Source organism: Myxocyprinus asiaticus, chromosome 29, assembly GCF_019703515.2.
Source record: "Myxocyprinus asiaticus isolate MX2 ecotype Aquarium Trade chromosome 29, UBuf_Myxa_2, whole genome shotgun sequence".
NCBI lineage: Eukaryota > Metazoa > Chordata > Actinopteri > Cypriniformes > Catostomidae > Myxocyprinus > Myxocyprinus asiaticus.
Genome location: NC_059372.1, coordinates 37,235,392 through 37,255,654, shown reverse-complemented (window position 1 = coordinate 37,255,654; position 20,263 = coordinate 37,235,392). Strand labels below are relative to the sequence as shown.

At 37.4% G+C, this 20,263-nt stretch overlaps 1 protein-coding gene across 1 annotated transcript; it reads left to right on the top strand.

Annotated features, from left to right (window-relative positions):
- The first annotated feature begins 696 nt into the window (after positions 1-696).
- Positions 697-20,167, top strand: LOC127419652 (ubiquitin-conjugating enzyme E2 T-like). Its single transcript, XM_051661222.1, has 4 exons — positions 697-734; positions 19,342-19,411; positions 19,496-19,601; positions 20,051-20,167. Exons 2-4 carry the CDS (start codon positions 19,380-19,382, stop codon positions 20,165-20,167), a joined length of 255 nt encoding a protein of 84 aa, XP_051517182.1. The 5' UTR covers positions 697-734; positions 19,342-19,379.
- Positions 20,168-20,263: the final 96 nt, after the last annotated feature.

Below are 20,263 nucleotides of genomic sequence, written 5' to 3'. Positions count from 1 at the left end.
TATGCCTGAGCATCCAGGTAGAAGAATGAGGGAGTTAGAATCTAGATAGGTGCTGAAAATGACTCCGGCCATAATAAACAGATATTATTTTGGTATACGACAATGTTGTTTTCCCGCCAATGTCGCAAGATGTGGCAATTACAGCACATTTCCTGTGTCTACTGCATGTATAATTTTATGAAATAAGATACTAATAAAAAATAAAAATAAAAAAAAATAATGCATATTAAACACTCAAATTTGTGAATTTGTACAATATCGTTTCATTGCTCGAGTTAGTGGCGTGTAATAATAACAAAGAAAATATTTTTGTAAATATGTCATTATTTCGTGAGCAGCTGACACTGTAGTGTAAAATTCTACTCATACTGATTTTAATTTCAAGCAGAACAAGAAAATGACTTCAAATGACCCATCAACGTGTTAAATGACATGAGTTGTGTAGAAACACCAATATAACTGTGGTCATACGCACGTTTGGCAAAGACAATTGGAATGAGGAGGTTTGAAGACCATTGAGTTTAATTTCTGAGTCTATGATGCCATCTACAGGTATAACAACGTGATTTGCCCTCTCAACTGAACAGAGTGAAGCCTTTGAACGAATTTTCCGAGTTTTTACTGCCATCTGGAGGAAATACACCGTTACTGTGCGCGTGCAGGGGTGGGGGGGGGTTGTAGGATCCAGTAAGGCACTCAAATTGGGCAACTTCTGTTTTGGGTCTCCATTGCAGGTCAGATTGTTATATTACAGTGATTTGGCGTTTATAAGGTGTTTCACTGCAACTGTTGTTATTTCTGGCTGGTGTTGTGTCGAAGTCTGTTTCCCCGTAAGATTCTGTTTCCCCCTATCCCCGCCCCCGTCCTAACGGCGAAGGAAGTCTGTGCTGGTACCACTGAGGTACTAAGGAGCGCGCTAAAGCTCAAAAATATTGTTTTGAACGAGTTTTATCTGTAGAATGTTGTGTTCTAGAAGTGAAAGGCAAATTCATGACTGTCTAGTTATATTTTGAAAATGGGGTCACAGAACCAATGTTTGTTGCATTTTTTGTGTCTTTATGAACACAACCACCTACTGTTAATTCTATCAATAAATAATATTATATTTGTGAGAGTTTTCATTTTAAACATTGTAGACTTTTGGAATAAATGTGTGCTCACTCACATAACTGTGATTTTATAGGCTAAAACATCAGGTATGTAAACATCAAATTTTGGTCTGTTTTTGGTCTTTTAGTTCCTTCCTTATGTCTCATTGAGATTCAGCATGCAACACACAGAAATGTATCCTCTATCTTTGGCCTTCCTACACACATATTTCACAGGTATCACAAGATATCTGTAGTGCAATAACATTTTAACAATTGCGTTATAATGTAAACATCAACGTTAATTCCTTCACCAATATTAGCTTGAGGAATAATAGTGTTTTTTAAGCCAGTGCTTCAGTGCTTGCCACTTGGGGAGACTACATTCTGCCAATGAACTAAATGTAAAAAAAAAAAAAAGAAAAGAGGACTGTAGCTTAATTTAATATATCTAAGAATATGTAAGCTAGATAGGTCACAAAAAACATATTCGTTCATCACGTGCTTGTGAGGTCAGCACACCTAATCGTATCTTATGAGGAGCTCATTGATTGGATCAACCGAACACCTCAATTAAGTCCCATTAAGTGCATAGGAGAACCCTAAACGAGACATCGGTCAAGTTGAAAAACTGGAAAAGCAGCAGAAAAGTATGTAAATAGTGCTGCGGATGCATATCTAAACTCTCCATTAACTCTACCTCTTGTCCTTCAAGGCAAATGGATCCAGACTTTTACAGCGAAATTCTTAATTATCTATCATATGGTAGCTTCCCAGAAGGTGCTATATATATTTTATTTGTAATATTTCTTTAATTCCCACATTTTAAATGGTATATTGTTTTCTTTCTTTTTTTTTTTTTATGTGTAAAATATTGTCCATTTTGCCATTTAGTTTTGTATTTACTGAAATTTGTGTGATATATAACAAATTATCACCATCTATATCTTTTGTGAAAAACATTTAGACAGCAAGGCAAGCTGCTACCATGCTGGTTTCAACTAAAGTGAACTGTTTTGCATATTCTAAAAGGTAAGTATGCAAAATGTTTTTTATTTTATTTATTATTATTTTTTTATTTTTTTATGTTATTAAAGTATTCCATGTAATACTTGTGTGAGCTTTCTTTCTTATTGAACAGAGGGGGAACATTATCTGACAGTAACATTCCCAGCTGTCAGGATGCGTTCCCCCTGCTATAAAGGGGGTGGTTTTAAGACAAAGATAAAACCTAAAAACTTATGTGATGTTATTTTATTATCTACATTTTCTTTTGAACTTTTCTCAGTAAATTGCAGTGAAAGTGTACTTGTTGGGACAGAAAACCATCAGATTTAGTTTACTCTAAACAGCTGAAATAAACTGGACAACAGAGCTCTCTTGTGGCCAAATCAGGCAATTGCATTTCTAAAAAAATATAAAAATAAATAAAATAAAAATAAAGCTGGGCTAAGGGGAAAAATGAGAAATATAATCAGTATGTCCAGGTATTGTGTCTTGTGAGAACGGTAGCATATTTAGCCTATAAAATCACAGTTATGTGAGTGAGCACACATTTATTCCAAAAGTCTACAATGTTTAAAATGAAAACTCTCACAAATATAATATTATTTATTGATAGAATTAACAGTAGGTGGTTGTGTTCATAAAGACACAAAAAAACGCAACAAACATATGTACCCCATTTTCAAAATATAACTAGACAGTCATGAATTTGCCTTTCACTTCTAGAACACAACATTCTACAGACAGAACTCTTTCAAAACTCTAGTTTTGAGCCTTAGCGCTCTCCGTAGTACCTCAGTGGTACGAGCACAGCATCTCGGGGGCGAGCTTTTTGAGAACGCGCGCTTCCTTCGCCGTTAGGACGGGGGCGGGGCTAGGGGGAAACAGAATCTTACGGGGAAACAGACTTCAACACAACACCGGATCTGAAAGCGGGAGCGAGGTGATGAAACTAGGCGAGATATGCACCGATCACTACAGCAGTAAAGATAGTTTGCGGTTACTATTCGGGGTGTTTTTTTTAAAGACAACAATGCAATTACAGTCCTAAAAAGTGATACATTTTCTTAATCCTGATTTGTGAAATCAGAAAACAATTTTAGCTCTCTAAATCTACCGATTTTACAATCTGACATTTTATCCTTTAATGCGTATAAAAACAAGACATTATATGCCAGGAAAGTGAAACCAACCTTAAATTAACCAGGCTGATTTGTGAATTTTTTCACAAATCTTTATTTGTCTGTCAGATGTTTGCAAGTCATTAAATCAGGAAGGTGATAAATGTGCGTTTTTATGAATAATTACTTTTCCCGGTTAACCCTTGTGCATCAATAACAAAAAGTTACTTTGTCCTTAGAGGACAAAAATGTCCGCGTCAAAAAACTGCCAAAATAATTGTATATATTAATATTATTTTCCACTTTCAATTAGTTAATTTTTTTAACCAACTTTCATCTTCAGGATTTTAACCCTTTAAATGCCAGTTTGTTTATATTACGCCACTGTGGTTTTTTTATGATATATATAAATATACATATATATATATATATATATATATATATATATATATATATATATATATATATATATATATATATATTCTTTTCCATATACTAAATGCTAAGGGGAAATTATTTTTTTATTTTAATCTTTTTATTATTTTTTATTTTTTTGGATTATTAGTCTTGGATATGTCAATGATTTGCAACAATGTTGATTTTGATGCAGTATTATTTTTTTTGCAAAATTATTTTCCATGTTCACTGACTTAGAGTCTTTTTTAACCAACATCAGTCCTGATCATACCTACCAAATATTCATTCATTTTCAGGATTTTAACCCTTTAAATGCCAGTTTGTTTACATAATGCCACTACTGTTTTTTAAACACACACACACACACACACACACACACACACACACGCACACACGCACACACACATTTCTCAATACACACATACAAAACACTCTCTGACATCCATACCAACACACCCACACAATTTTAGCTGCATCATTTATTCAGTTGGCCTGCAGTGCAGCAAAAAGAAAATAGGGAAAAAGCATGTATTTGCTCCATAGGCTAAACATGAGGAAAAATGGTGCCATCTGGTGGAAAATATAGAACAAATTTACATTTTGAAGCCAGGGCTCCGGAATGAAAGCATAATATCATAGATTTCATGATTCTATGCTTTAATGGCACTGGGATCAAGTATTGCGGTTTTAATGGGTTTCAATGGGGACATTTTTGTCCTTAAGGTCCTGAGAGTAACTATTTTGTGTACACAGTGTATTATAGATGTATAATAGGAACTGAGGTTGAAATATCAAAATTCCCCCAAAAATACACACCTTTGGCAAAATTTATGTTGTTGGCATTAACACAGCCAAAATGATCGAAAAAACAAAAATGAAAAAGACAAAAATGTCCCGAAGGTCGCTCAAGAGTTAATATACTATGAATTATCATGCAGCTTCACCTGTTTCTGACAAAGCTCGATTTAAGAACATTTTCACAAATATATTTTGGCAGATCTGACAGATATAGACAGGCACACTGACATAGCAGCAAAAAATATATGTTTGTATATAACCTTCAAAAGTTGACCACAAGAAGGCGAAGCAATCTCATTGCATACTGGAATAGGCTATTTTTCGTAAGTTCAAGCAGAAAAATCATAAATGTTTGAAAGTTTTCTATCCACAAGATGCTTAAAACACTAGTAATCTTAAATATTGAAGTAAAACTTAAAAAAATAAAAATAATAAAAATCTACCTGACAGGCCATTTCTGATAAACAAACTACCATGCAAAATCACTCATTTCAGGCTCATCTTGATTTGTGTTCAGCAGAAGTCACATTGGGTATGTATACATGAGATAAACATCAATTTTATAAATAGCAATAGAGGAAACAAAAAAATGTGGCTAAAAGTTGAGTGTTAATGTTGAAGAATTGAATGAAATTAATCTTTTTTTTATTTATAATTTTTATCCAGATACAGTGTGATAGATGCACATATTGGACACACACAAATTGCACTGACCTGACTGAGAGGGAGATAAAGGCTTTAACGCAGGACAGCTGTCCATGGTTGTGTAAATTTTGTTGTCAAATTACTCAATGCTGACCCGCTGTTTACAAACACGTAAGCGGAGCCCTTTGTCTGGGCTGCACGGCCACGGAAATGCAGGAGGAAAAGGGGAAACAGAGCCGGCTTTCTCATCAGAGTAAAACGCCGCGCAAATCGACCCCCGCTACCCAGTATTCTACTGGCAAATGTTCAGTCTCTGGATAACAAGCTCTGCGAGCTGAAAGCGCGGATCTCTTTCCAATGAGAGACGAGGGACTGCTGCATTATCTGCCTTACGGAAACTTGGATGTCTGCAGAGATTCCAGACTCAGCCATTGAACCCGCGGGGTTCTCCGTGCACCGAGCGGACAGAGCGAAAGACCTCTCAGGTAAAAGCAGAGGTGGTGGTGTATGTTTTATGATCAACAAATCCTGGTGTGATCAGAGGAACGTACATTCTATCAAGTCTATCTGCTCTCCTGATCTGGAATTTCTCATGCTTCTGTGTCGACCATTCTGGCTACCGAGGGAATTCACAGCGGTCATTATCACTGCTGTGTACATCCCCCCACAAGCCGACACAGACCGGGCACTCAAGGAACTGTATGGGAGAATAAGCAAACAGGAGACCGCGCACCCTGAGGCCGCGTTCATTGTGACCGGGGACTTTAATAAAGCCAGTTTCAAATCAGTCGCACCAAAATACCACCAGCACATTAGTTTCAAACACACGAGGGGACCGGGTTTTGGACCATTGCTACTCTCCCTTCCGGGATGGCTACAAATCCCTCCCCTGCCCACCATTTGGCAAATCAGACTACTCTTCCATTCTGCTTCTGCCCGCTTACAGGCAGAAACTGAAACAGGAAGCACCCACCCTCAGAACGATCCAGTGCTGGTCGGACCAATCAGACTCTACGCTACAAGACTGTTTTGATCACACGGACTGAGAGATGTTCTGGTCTGCCTCTGATGACGACATCAAGCTTTACGATGATAGCTTAATGTGTTTCATCAGAAAGTGCGTAGAGGACGTCGTTCCGACCAGAACAACACGGATCTATCCGAACCAGAAGCCATGGATTAATAGCAATGTTCGCGCGGCACTTAATGTGCGGACCTCCGCTTTTAATTCCGGGAACGCGGAGCATAAACAAGCCAGTTATCAGAACAGCAAAACGTCAGTACAGGAACAAGATTGAAGGACAGTTTAACACCACCAACTCTAGAAGCATGTGGCAGGGAATTAACATCATCACGGACTTTAAAGGGAATAAAATCTCCGCCATGAACACGGCTGCCTCACTCCCGGATGAGCTAAATACTTTTTATGCTCGTTTCGAGGGAAATAACACCGCCCTCGCGGAGAGAGCTCTCGCGGCCGAAGCTACAGAGGTTAGTTCACTCTCCGTCTCTGTAGCGGATGTAACCCGATCCTTCCGACAGGTGAATATCCGCAAAGCCGCGGGTCCAGACAGAATTCCGGGCCGCGTCATCAGAATGTGCGCGAACCAGCTGGCTGGTGTTTTTACGGACATTTTCAACCTTTCCCTCTCTTTGTCTGTAGTCCCCACATGCTTTAAAACGTCCACCATTGTGCCTGTTCCAAAGCAATCAAAAATCACTTGCTTAAATGACTGGCGTCCTGTTGCTCTGACCCCCATCATCAGCAAATGCTTTGAGAGACTAATCAGAGATTACATCTGCTCTGTGCTGCCTCTCTCTCTAGACCCATTGCAGTTTGCTTACCGCAACAACCGCTCCACTGATGATGCCATTGCATCTACAATACACACTGCTCTCTCCCACCTGGAAAAAAAGAACACTTATGTGAGAATGTTGTTTGTAGACTACAGCTCAGCATTCAACACCATAGTGCCCTCCAAGCTAGATGAGAAACTCCGGGCTCTGGGCTTAAACAGCTCGCTGTGCAGCTGGATCCTGGACTTCCTGTCAAGCAGACGCCAGGTGGTTAGAATAGGCAGCAACATCTCCACATCACTGACCCTCAACACTGGAGCCCTGCAGGGCTGTGTTCTCAGCCCACTCTTGTATTCCTTGTACACACATGACTGTGTGGCAACACATAGCTCCAGTGCCATCATTAAGTTTGCTGATGACACGACGGTGGTAGGTCTGATCACTGACAATGATGAAACAGCCTACAGAGAGGAGGTGCACACTCTGACACAATGGTGTCAGGAGCACAACCTCTCCCTCAACGTCAGTAAGACAAAGGAGCTTGTGGTGGACTTCAGAAGAAAAGACAGAGAACACAGTCCCATCACCATCAATGGAGCACCAGTGGAGAGAGTCAGCAGCTTCAAGTTCCTGGGTGTCCACATCACTGAGGAACTCACATGGTCATCAGCGCCTCTTCTTCCTGAGATGGCTGAGGAAGTTTGGAATGAACTGCCACATCCTCACACGGTTCTACACCTGCACTGTAGAGAGCATCCTGACTGGCTGCATCTCCGCCTGGTACGGCAATAGCACAGCCCACAACCGCAAAACTGCCAGACACATCATCGGAGGTGAGCTTCCCTCCCTCCATGACATACAGTATATACCAGGCAGTGTGTGAAAAAAGCTCGGAGGATCATCAGGGACTCCAGCCACCCGAGCCATGGGCTGTTCTCACTGCTACCATCAGGCAGGCGGTATCGCAGCATCAGGACCTGCACCAGCCGACTCCATGATAGCTTCTTCCCCCAAGCAATCAGACTTTTGAACTCTTGATCTCCCACAATCAAAATACATCAGCACTGCACTTTATTACTCTTATATCTCACACCGGACTGTCATAAATTATATTATTATTATTATATTATATTCTCTCTTAACAACTTACTATCAACCGACAGCCTGAATGTCAATACAGTACAATACAACCTACTGTACATTCTATATATACTATATATACTTTTTTTATTGAATAATATGTATCTATATTGTGTGTATTGTATACCGTACAGTGTATGTTGTTATTTGTATATTGTGTTGTGTGTAATTATGTGTATATTAGACTTTAAACTGTGTTGTGTTAATTTGATGTTATTGTAAATTGGTATATGTCTCATCACTGTCACGACTGCTATGTTGATCGGAACTGCACCCAAGAATTTCACACACCATTGCACTTGTGTATATGGCTGTGTGACAAAAGTGATTTGATTTGATTTTGATTTGTGATTTGTGTAATAGTTACCAGGTTTTTTTTTTTTTTTTTTTTTTTTTTTTTGTAAACATTTTGTAAATGCCTGTATTACATGGCATAAATGAATGTGTATGCATTTGAAGCTGTAAATGTTCAGAAAGAGATTACATTAGTGTCCCATTGGTTTTTCTATTATTTAATATAGGTGTACATTATACAGCATTCATATATTTTTTGCCTCATTCCTCATTCTCAGAGTTCTAAGTATCTCCTGCATGAAAACCTGACAAACACAATGTGCTTTTGTGATGCACTATGGCATTTGTGAAACTTTTCACAAACATTTATTTCCACATTTCAGATATTCAGGGTTGCAGAGACCAGATGGATGAAAACTCGACTGTGAAAAAAAAAATTATAAATCAGGGTGGTCAATTTCAGCATAGTTTAATCCATCTATTTGCATAACTTTCACATGTTGGCCGTTGATTCATGTTTTTGTTGTCTTCTTGAACCTTTAGAAATGTGTCTTTTCCACATTGCAAAGGGGATAGAGCAAAATGATGTGCTGAAATGAGCCAGAAGGCATTTGTGAAACTTTTCACAAATCAAGATGAGTGATTTTGCATGGTTATTGGTACTTTGTTTATCAGAAATGGACTGTCAAGTAGATTTTTTGAAAATGTTCACAAATCGAGTTTTGTCAGAAAAAGGTGAAGCTGCATGATAATTCATTCCTGATTTAATGACTTGCAAACATCTGACAGACAAAAAAAGATTTGTGAAAAAATTCACAAATCAGCCTGGTTAATTTAAGGTTGGTTTCACTTTCCTGGCATATCAGAAGTTTACATACACCTTAGCCAAATACATTTTAAACTCAGTTTTTCACAATTCCTGTCATTTAATCGTAGAAAACATTCCCTGTCTTAGGTCAGTTAGGATCACTACTGTGTTTTAAGAATGTGAAATGTCAGAATAATAGTAGAGAGAATGATTTATTTCAGTTTTTATTTCTTTCATCACATTCCCAGTGGGTCAGAAGTTTACAAACACTTTGCTAGTATTTGGTAGCATTGCCTTTAAATTGTTTAACTTGGGTCAAACGTTTTGGGTAGCCTTCCTCAAGCTTCTAACAATAAGTTGCAGGAATTTTGGCCCATTCCTCCAAACAGAACTAGTGTAACTGAGTCAGGTTTGTAGGCTTCCTTGCTCGCACATGCTTTTTCAGTTTTGCCCACAAATTTTCTATCGAATTGAGGTCAGGGCTTTTGTGATGGCCACTCCAATACCTTGACTTTGTTGTCCTTAAGCCATTTTGCCACAAATTCGGGGGTATGCTTGGGGTCATTGTCCATTTGGAAGACCCATTTGCGACCGAGCTTTAACTTCCTGGCTGATGTCTTGAGATTTTGCTTCAGTATATCCACATCATTTTCCTTCGTTATGATTCCATATATTTTGTGAAGTGCACCAGTCCCTCCTGCAGCAAAGCACCACCACAACATGATGCTGCCACCCCCATGCTTCACGTTTGGGATGGCGTTCTTCAGCTTGCAAGCCTCACCCGTTTTCCTCCAAACATAACAATGGTCATTATGGCCAAACAGTTCAATTTTTGTTTCATTAGACCAGAGGACATTTCTCCAAAAAGTAAGATCTTTGTCCCCATGTGAACTTGCAAACTGTAGTCTTGCTTTTTTATGGCAGTTTTGGAGCAGTGGCTTCTTCCTTGCTGAGCAGCCTTTCAGGTTATGTCGATATAGGATTAGTTTTACTGTGGATATAGATACATGTCTACCTGTTTCCTCCAGAATCTTCACAAGGTCCTTTGCTGTTGTTCTGGGATTGATTTGCACTTTTCGCACCAAACTATGTTCATCTCTAAGAGACTGAATGCATCTCCTTCCTGAGCGGTATGATGGCTGCGTGGTCCCATGGTGTTTATACTTGTTTGTACAGATGAACGTGGTGCCTTCAGGCGTTTGGAAATTGCTTCCAAAGGATGAACCAGACTTGTGGAGGTCCACAATTTTTTTTTTTTTTTTTTTTCTGAGGTCTTGGCTGATTTCTTTTGATTTTCCCATGATGTCAGCAAAGAGGCACTGAGTTTGGAGGTAGGCCTTAAAATACATCCACAGTTACATCTCCAATTCAGTACACCTCCTATCAGAAGCTAATTATCTAAAGTCTTGACATAATTTTCTGGAATTTCCCAAGCTGCTTAAAGGCACAGTTAACTTTGTGTATGTAAACTTCTGACCCACTGGAATTGTGATATAGTCAATTAAAAGTAAAAAAAAAAAAAAAAAAAACTGTCTGGAAACAATTGTTGGAAAAATTACTTGTGTCATGCACAGAGTAGATGTCCTAAACGACTTGCCAAAACTATAGTTTGCTCAAATTAAATCTGTGGAGTGGTTAAAAAATGAGTTTTAATGACTTCAACCTAAGTGTATGTAAACTTCTGACTTCAACTGTAAATACGCATTAAAGGATAAAATGTCACATTGTAAAATCGGTAGATTAAGAGAGCTCAAGTGGCATATCTGATTTCACAAATCAGGATTAAGAAAATGTATCACTTTTTAGGACTGTAATTGCATTGTTGTCTTTAAAAAAGCAGAAAACGGCGGTCCGATCACTAACCCTTAAAAGAGTAAGAACAGAATATAATTTATTCATTGCTATTTTCCAGCACATATGGGCCCAGATAATACAAAAATAGTACTTTTATTTTTAAATTTTATAGTTTGTATAAACCATGAACATAACATTGAAAAGATCAGAAAATGTACTTTGAGGTCAGCTGGCATCTCAAAAATGCTGCCATGTTACTTCTAGATAAAGATTGTGAGTTTGTGTTTTGTGTTGCTTTAAATTATTTTTTAGCGATTTACGTTATAATGACTTATCCAAGCAAGTTAATCCCACTTTACGCGGTCACTGGAGTAGATAAGCCTGTTAACATAGACTTAGGCCCAATATAAATCCAAAGAAAATTTGGTCATGATTCGATTATTTTGGAAGGATTCATAATTATTTTTCAAAAGATGCTGAAAACACACATAAATGGTAGGACAATTTGCACTATACGAATGTTGAGAAAATAGAAATTTTTTCTTTACATTCACTGGCTCAAAATCCTAATATTATGTAAGAAATAAATGCGCAGTGCTTTGTGGAACAGATGCAGTTAGAAGATTCAAAATCTTTAATGAACATTCTTTGTATTTAGGGCACGGGCATAGGTTTTGATTGAAGGTATATAGGGACCTTGTGGGGCAAGAAGAATCATTTTCAAAATGTTGTTATTAGTAAACTGCGAAAACATCAGTCTAGTAAATACAGGCAAAATAACATTATTTCTTCATACAAGTTTAGTTTTCTATTTCTTTGTACCACCATATTAAACATTAGCCTTTTTTTTTTTATTAGCCTATTATTATTATTATTATTATTATTTCTGATTATAACTGGGGCTACACAGTATGAAGGAAAAATGCCATATGCGATTGGATTTTTCAATTGCGAAATGCGATGCTATTTATGTGTCAACATTACAATTGAATTATAAAAAAAACAAAAAAAAACAACCAATGATATCCAAGCGAAACTCATGAATACTGATATAACGCCGCCTGTATCAAATTTGATACAAGATTTTCTAAAGCCTCTGCATCATTACCATAGTCAAAATTTTGCTGATAATCCTGTTGAATGCCATGAGGGCTACTAGATGTACTTCCACCTGGTGGATGTTTCCGTGTATTTTTTTAAGTGTAAGCATTAAAAAAAAATAAAAAAAATAATAATAAATAAATACCCGCCATATTGCCAAGCACTCCTCTTTTTTATGTGAAATCTTTGCTAATTTTGATATAATAAAGTGACAATAACAATTATATTGTTACCGATTTTTTTAAATGAATATGCACTCAATTAAAGCAACTTGTGCTTAGCTATAATTTTATTTTAAAAGCACTTCGTATCAAATATGATAGCCTACAACAGGTTTTTGAGGTATAGATCTCATTCACCATTACATTCCATTCATGTCCACCACGAAGAAAAAAAAAATCACAGAGGTTTGAAAATGTTGACATAATTTTCATAAGATATATTTAAAGTTTGAACTAATATTTATACGTATTTTATATATGCAGCTTCCTCTGTCATTTTAAAGATCTTATTGTTTTACATTACAAGCTATTATGATGTCACCTTACTATAACTTCCTGAGATCCAGCAACAAAAGTTTTGCAATTTTCATTTTTTCTAATGTCAGTATAGTGTTTGGTGCATGAAATGCATATGGTAATGATTTTTTCAACATATATGATTAATATATATATATATATATATATATATATATATATATATATATATATATATATATATATATATATACAGTTGTGCTCAAAAGTTTGCATATCCTTGGAGAATTGGTAATATATGTACCATTTTTAAAGAAAAGTGAGCAGGCAAAACACATTTCTTTTATTTCTTATGGGATTCATATTCAACTGTAGGTTATAACAGAATGGCACAATCATAAAACAAAACATGTCAACAATGAAAAAAATGAAATGACACCTGTTCAAAAGTCTGCATATCCTTAGTTCTTAATACTGTGTATTGCCCCCTTTAGCATCAATGACAGCGTGCAGTCTTATGTAATAGTTGTCCATGAGGCCCCAAATTTTTGCAGGTGGTATAGCTGCCCATTCGTCTTGGCAAAATGCCTCCAGGTCATGCAAAGTCTTTCGTCGTCTTGCATGAACTGCACATTTGAGATCTCCCCAGAGTGGCTCAATGATATTAAGGTCAGGAGACTGTGATGACCACTCCAGAACCTTCACCTTTTTCTGCTGTAACCACTGGAGGGTCAACTTGTCCTTGTGCTTAGGGTCATTGTCGTGCTGGAAAGTCCAAGAGCGTCCCACGCGCAGCTTTCGTGCAAAAGAATGCAAATTGTCTGCCAGTATTTTCTGATAACATGCTGCATTCATCTTGCCATCAATTTTCACAAGATTCCCCGTGCCTTTAGAGCTCACACACCCCCAAAACAGTAAAGAAGTGCAGTAAAGGCTTCTTTCTGGCAACTCGACCATGCAGCTCATTTTTGTTCAAGTATCGTCGTATTGTGCTCCTTGAAACAACCACACCCTCTTTTTCCAGAGCAGCCTGTATTTCTCCTGAGGTTACCTGTGGGTTTTTCTTTGTATCCCCAACAGTTCTTCTGGCAGTTGTGGCTGAAATCTTTCTTGGTCTACCTGACCTTGGCTTGGTATCAAGAGATCCCCGAATTTTCCACTTCTTAATAAGTGATTGAACAGTACTGACTGGCATTTTCAAGGCTTTGGATATCTTTTTATATCCTTTTCCATCTTTATAAAGTTCCATTACCTTGTTATCTTCTGCTCCCCATGGCTCAGTATCTAGCCAGCTCAGTGCATCCACGTGAGAGCTAACAAACTCATTGACTATTTATACAAAGGCACTAATTGCAATTTAAAAAGCCACAGGTGTGGGAAATTAACCTTTAATCGCTATTTAAACCTGTGTGTGTCACCTTGTGTGTCTGTAACAAGGCCAAACATTCAAGGGTATGTAAACTTTTGATCAGGGCCATTTGGGTGATTTCTGTTATCATTGTGATTTAAAAAGGAGCCAAACCACTATGTGATGATAAATGGCTTCATATGATCACTATCCTTAAATAGTTTTTTTGCATGATCAGTCATATTTTCAAAATCAATGGCAAAATTTCACAATTTACTGTATATATATATATATAAAAAAAAAAAAGAAAGCTGAGGCTGTAGTGGGCCTACCAGCTGTGTACCTCAGCAAAAATAGAGATTCATCAGACCAGGCTACGTTTTTTCAGTCTTTAACTGTCAAGTTTTGGTGAGCCTGTGCCCACTGCAGTCTCAGGTTTCAGTTCTCAGCTGAAGAAGTGCAACCCGACGTGGTCTTCTGCTGTTGTAGCCCATCTGCCTCAAGGTTTGATGTGTTGTGCATTCTGAGATGCTGTTCTGCTCACTACAATTGTACAGAGTGGTTATCTGAGTTACAGTAGAGTTTCTGTCAGCTCGAACCAGTCTGACCATTCTCTGTTGACCTCTCTCATCAACAAGGAGTGTAATTTGAGAACACAGGCACTAGATGCAGATATTTTATACTTCAAACAATCTTCAAAATATTTTCTGCTTCCTGCTGCAGGGGAGAGCTGGGCACAAACTAATGTGGGGCTAGTTGTAACACATGTATCCACACACACTTGTAAGACAAAACTTAATTTGCTTACTTGCAACCATATCAACACTGTGACAGAGAAAAAATTGCAACAGAATAATAATTAAAAAAAAAAAAACCTGTGGAAGATATCACCAAAAGTTCATTTTACACTAGCAAAAGTAAAAATTCACATGAAAGTAAATGTCCACTCCTGCTTCTAATGCTTATTTAAAATGAGGCAAACTTGGTATCATTTTAATCGGCAATCTGTTAGCTAGCATCTTGCATAGTCTTTTCATTCTTAGCTAACCAGCAGAAGTGACTAGCCATGTTTAAATCCCAGTTGCGCTGACAGGGTATTGCTGTATTATATACTGTATGACAAAAATAGTAAATGGCATTTATTGATGCAGAATTCAATAAAAGTTGATCTTTTATTTAATTTAATTAGTTCAGATACAGTTGTTAGAGGGGGATTTTTAAGCTGACATATGGTCATGTTACAGTGTGCCCCTCACCTGTTACAATGTGCCTCGCCTGTGGGCACATTGTAACATTTCACGTTCCTTCTGTCTAGGTAGATGGCGAAAAAAGCATGTGCTATATTCATGAAACAAGACTGCATACTTGTACCAGAAATGTGTAAAATTAATTTGAAAAAAAAATTAAAATACTTTGAACCCCAAGTGCATTTACACAAACTTAAGAAAACAAAAAAGTGTTAGTTTGTGCCTCGCTCTCCCCTACTTCCCTCAATCAGCATTTAGAGATAGGTGTTGTAAGCTATTCTGAGTCATTCTGAGTTTTGAACTGATATGTGTAGCTATTTATTAAAAAAAAAATCTACCACCTGTACATCATGACTTCCTCTGACATATTACATACCAGATTCCATGCCTTTTCACTGCTTCTCATGTTTTCATATGATCAGCATTTTATTCATATTCTCAGCATACCATCGGATATATCATTAGACACTATGGATCTGTGCAATGTGCAATGGCATCACATCTCCATCTATAGGCTGTATACTGTACATAGGCGGTGGGAGAACGAACTGCAGGGTAAGGTTATGTAAAATAAAATTAAGTAATTATATATATAAAAAAACATTAAAGTCAACAGTATGGCCCCTCGGAGCCATGATCTCAACATCATAGAGTCTGAGACAAAAACATATAGGGTCACAGTCACAAAACTTTTTTCATTAATTATTGAAACAAAGTTTGAATAATTTTCTGTCCCTCCAAGTGGAATTATGGTTAAAACGAAGCAGCTTCAATGAAAGTGTTAAGCAATGAGAAATGGCATCCTGAGGTCTACATGGAAGCCTTGAAGTCCTCTGGATTCACAGATGTCACTGGAGAACAAAACAGACAAACTTATTACATTTCAAGCTCTTTTTGCCACTTCAGTGAAATAAATCATAGGATCTCTTTATACAATACATTTCTGTGTAATGCATGGGCTTATCTGGCCTCTCACACTTAATCAGATTGAATATGAAATAAAGTTTGGAATAATGTACAGATTTTGCTGTTTCGGAAGTAAATTGGTACTTTAATTCACCAAAGTGGCATTCAACTGATCACAAAGTATAGTCAGGACATTACTGATGTAAAAAACAGCACCATCACTATTTGAAAAAGTCATTTTTGATCAAATCTAGACAGGCCCCATTTCCAGCAGCCATCACTCCAACACCTTATCCTTGAGTAATCATGCTAAATTGCTAATTTGGTACTAGAAAATCGTTTGCCATTATATCAAACACTGCTGAAATCTATTTGGTTCGTTAAATGAAGCTTAACATTGTCTTTGTGTTTGTTTTTGGTTGCCACAGTATGCAATAGACTGGCATGTCTTAAGGTCAATATTAGGTCAAAAATGACAAAAAAGAAACAGTTTTCTCTAGAAACTCATCGGTCAATCAATGTTTTGATAAATGAAGGCTATACAATGCTTGAAATTGCCAGAAAAACTGAAGATTTCATACAAAGGTGTACACTACAGTCTTCAAAGACAAAGGACAGCTGGCTCTAACAAGGACAGAAAGAGATGTGGAAGGTCAGATGTACAACTAAACGAGAGGATAAATACATCAGAGTCTCTAGTTTGAGAAATAGACACCTGTCCTCAGCTGACAGCTTCATTGAATTCTACCCGCTCAACACCAGTTTCATGTACAGCAGTAAAGAGAAGACTCAGGGGTACAGAACTTATGGGAAGAATTGCAAAGAAAAAGCCACTTTTGAAACAGAAAAACAAAAAGAAAAGGTTAGATTGGGCAAAGAAACACAGACATTGGATAACAGATAATTGGAAAAGAGTGTTATGGATCTTAACCCCATTGAGCATTTGTGGGATCAGCTAGACTGTAAGATGCGTGAGAAGTGCCCGACAAGACAGCCACATCTATGACAAGTGCTACGGGAAGCAAGGGGTGAAATGTCACCTGAGTATCTGGACAAACTGACAGCTAGAATGCCAAGGATCTGCAAACTCTATGAAGTAGTTTAAGAAGTTCTGAAAATTTTTTCAAATTGTAATAGTAATTTTTCAAGTTATTAATGTCCTGACTATACATTGTGATCAGTTGAATGCTACTTTGGTGAATAAAAGTACCAATTTCTTACCATAAGAGCAAAATCTGTACATTATTGGCCGTCAGTGTATATATATATAATTTTTGGTAAAAAAAAAATAAATAAAAAAGAAAGAAAAAAAGATGCACAACAGAGCTTTACACTATTAATTCTGAAAGATCTTTGAAGTTCTTCCTGTTTGTGAAGATTTTGTTATATCAAGCTTCCCGTGACTCGCAAGCTGAAATCTCTATGCTACAGTGAAAACTGTCATTTGAGAGTTTATACACTCTACACACTGATCTGCGGCTCTGCAGATGGATACTATTGGACACACTGCATGAAAATCAAGCATTAGAAGTGTATGTTGAGTTTGTGTGTGTTTTCGTGTGCGTGCCTGTGTGTGTGTGTGAAAGAGATGACAGGGCAGAGATGCGCCTCTTATTCATACTCTGGCACACAGCGCATGTGACTATATTATTTCATTAAATGACATCATTCTGCTGTTTAATGATCACACTTGTTCACATAGAGGCTTTTTTATTATTATTTTCAAATGGTCTTTGATTTAATCTGAAAACTCTCACATTAAATTACATTTTGCTAATGGCAGCATACTTTAATGTGTTACCGAAATGAACAACAAGTTGATATCGTACCGTTTTAAATTTTTTGGTATCACGATATTTCGTTAGTATACCGCGCAACCTAGTCTTAATATGCAAGAGTTTAAAAAAAAACTCTTATTGTATTTATTTGATTTTGATTCTTAATGTCATTTAACATTATCATTAATATTGTAATATCCCTGATGTACAAAATCCATATAAACCTTGAAACGTGCAATTAGTGCAGACTAGTGGTGTAAATTTTAGAGGGGATCTTTTAACTGTATACAAACTAGTTTGTCATCATTTTGGTAATTTTGGTAGACACTATATATATATATATATATATATATATATATATATATATATATATATATATATATATATATATATATATATATATATATATATACACTCACTGAGCACTTTATTAGGAACACCTGTACACCTTCTTATTGATGCAATTATCTAATCAGCCAATCATATGGCAGCAGTGCAATGCATAAAATCATGCAGATAAGGGCCAGGACCTTCAGTTAATGTTCACACCAATCATCAGAATGGTCATTTTGACCGTGACATGATTTTTGGTGCCAGATAGGCTGGTTTGAGTATTTCTGTAACTGCTGATCTCCTGGGTTTTTCATACACAACAATCTCTAGAATTTACTCCAAATGGTGCCAAAAACAAAAAAGATCCAGTGAGCAGCAGTTCTGCAGACGGAAACACCTTGTTGATGAGAGAGGTCAACGGAGAATGGCCAGACTGGTTTGAGCTGACAGAAAGGCTACAGAAACTCAGATAACCACTCTGTACTATTGTAGTGAGCAGAATAGCATCTCAGAATGCACAACACGTCAAACCTTGAGGCGAATAGGCTACAACAGCAGAAGACCATGACTGGCACTTTATTAGGACATAGTGTTCTCAATAAAGTGATCAGTGAGTGTATATATTTTATTGTTAGGCCAACATGTTTTTTTGTTTATATTTGTTCTATATGTAAGTATTTATATTGATATCTAAAACAAGTGCCAAAACTGTGTTGTCTCTTTAAGGGTGTGTTCACACTTGGCAGGTTTGGTTTGATTAAAACGAACTCTGGTGCGATTGCTCTGTTAGTGCGGTTCATTTGAACAAGTGTGAATGCTGCCATCCGAACCTTGGTGCGCACCAAACAAGCAGACCAAGACCGCCTGAATAGTGGGTCTCGGTCCGCTTCCAAACGAACTCTGGTGCGGTTCGATTGGTATATGAACGCAGCATGGACCAAAGATGTTTAAACGGACCAATAACAGGAAGTAATTTGCCTAATACTGACCTCAAGCATACCTGGTTCTTCTCATCATAGGAGCTATGTTGCCCATTACAGTTCGGTACAGGCTTCGGAAGCGCGAGCTGGAGCTCCTCAGTGCAGAACCTCCTCCTGGAGTCTCATGTTGGCAAATGGAGGAGCGGATGGATGAATTACAAGCCCATCAGTCTGCTTTCATATGCCTTTTCATGACAACACTAATGCATCGATAATATAAACCTTTAATTCTGACAACATCCTCCTGTCTCTTGTGTTGATATAGAGATTGTTGATGGTGCAAGTACTCCCTATGAAGGAGGCATGTTTACACTGGAAATCAACATGCCTGAGAGGTGAGCCTGGTCTGGAATGATATCAATCAAGCATCTTGCTATGATAAAAATGAGGTTTTACACACTTTTCCCTCATGTTTAAAGGTATCCATTTGAGTCCCCGAAGATGCGTTTCCTGACACCCATCTGTCACCCTAACATCGATAATGCAGGATGTATTTGTCTGAATACTCTTAAGTTGCCACCAAAGGTAACCCAAACCTTTATAAAACCTTTAGCAGTTGTGCCGTTTGATAATGGTGTTGCATGTTTATCACTGTTTTGTGTCTGAATTTCAGCCAGTTTTATGTGCTTTGCTGTTAAATAGATTTGTGGAGATTGAAATGGATCTTCCCAATACTATATATGTGTTTGTGCGATTGTAAAATAGTCAGTTTTCACACCTTTTCTTTGAAAGGGAGATTGAAGGCCCTCGCTTAACATTTCAACAGTGCTCACCTCAATACAGTTGCTCATGGCCGAACCCAATCCAGACCACCCACTCATGGCTGATATTGTGAGTCTTACCGGGATGTTCCCTCATCTTGTGATCAAAGCGATCTTTGATTATGGGCACCAAACAGAGTCATTGCACAAATCAGCCACTAGGGAGAGCCATTGTTATTTTTTTCTCAATCCGATTAAACTATTTTCCTTCAGGATTGTATGGAGACAGAAGATAAGACATCTCTTGAGAATCAAAATGAAACTGCACACAAGAGAGAAGCACTTACTGCACAGGAGAAATTCGACCGACTTAAGAAAGTATGCATGTAATGTATTTTACAAGTTGCCATGTTTATGTTGCTTTAATATGCATTTTTATACAGGTGAAGTTTGTAAAGTTTCTTAGTCCTATGTATCTATTTTCAT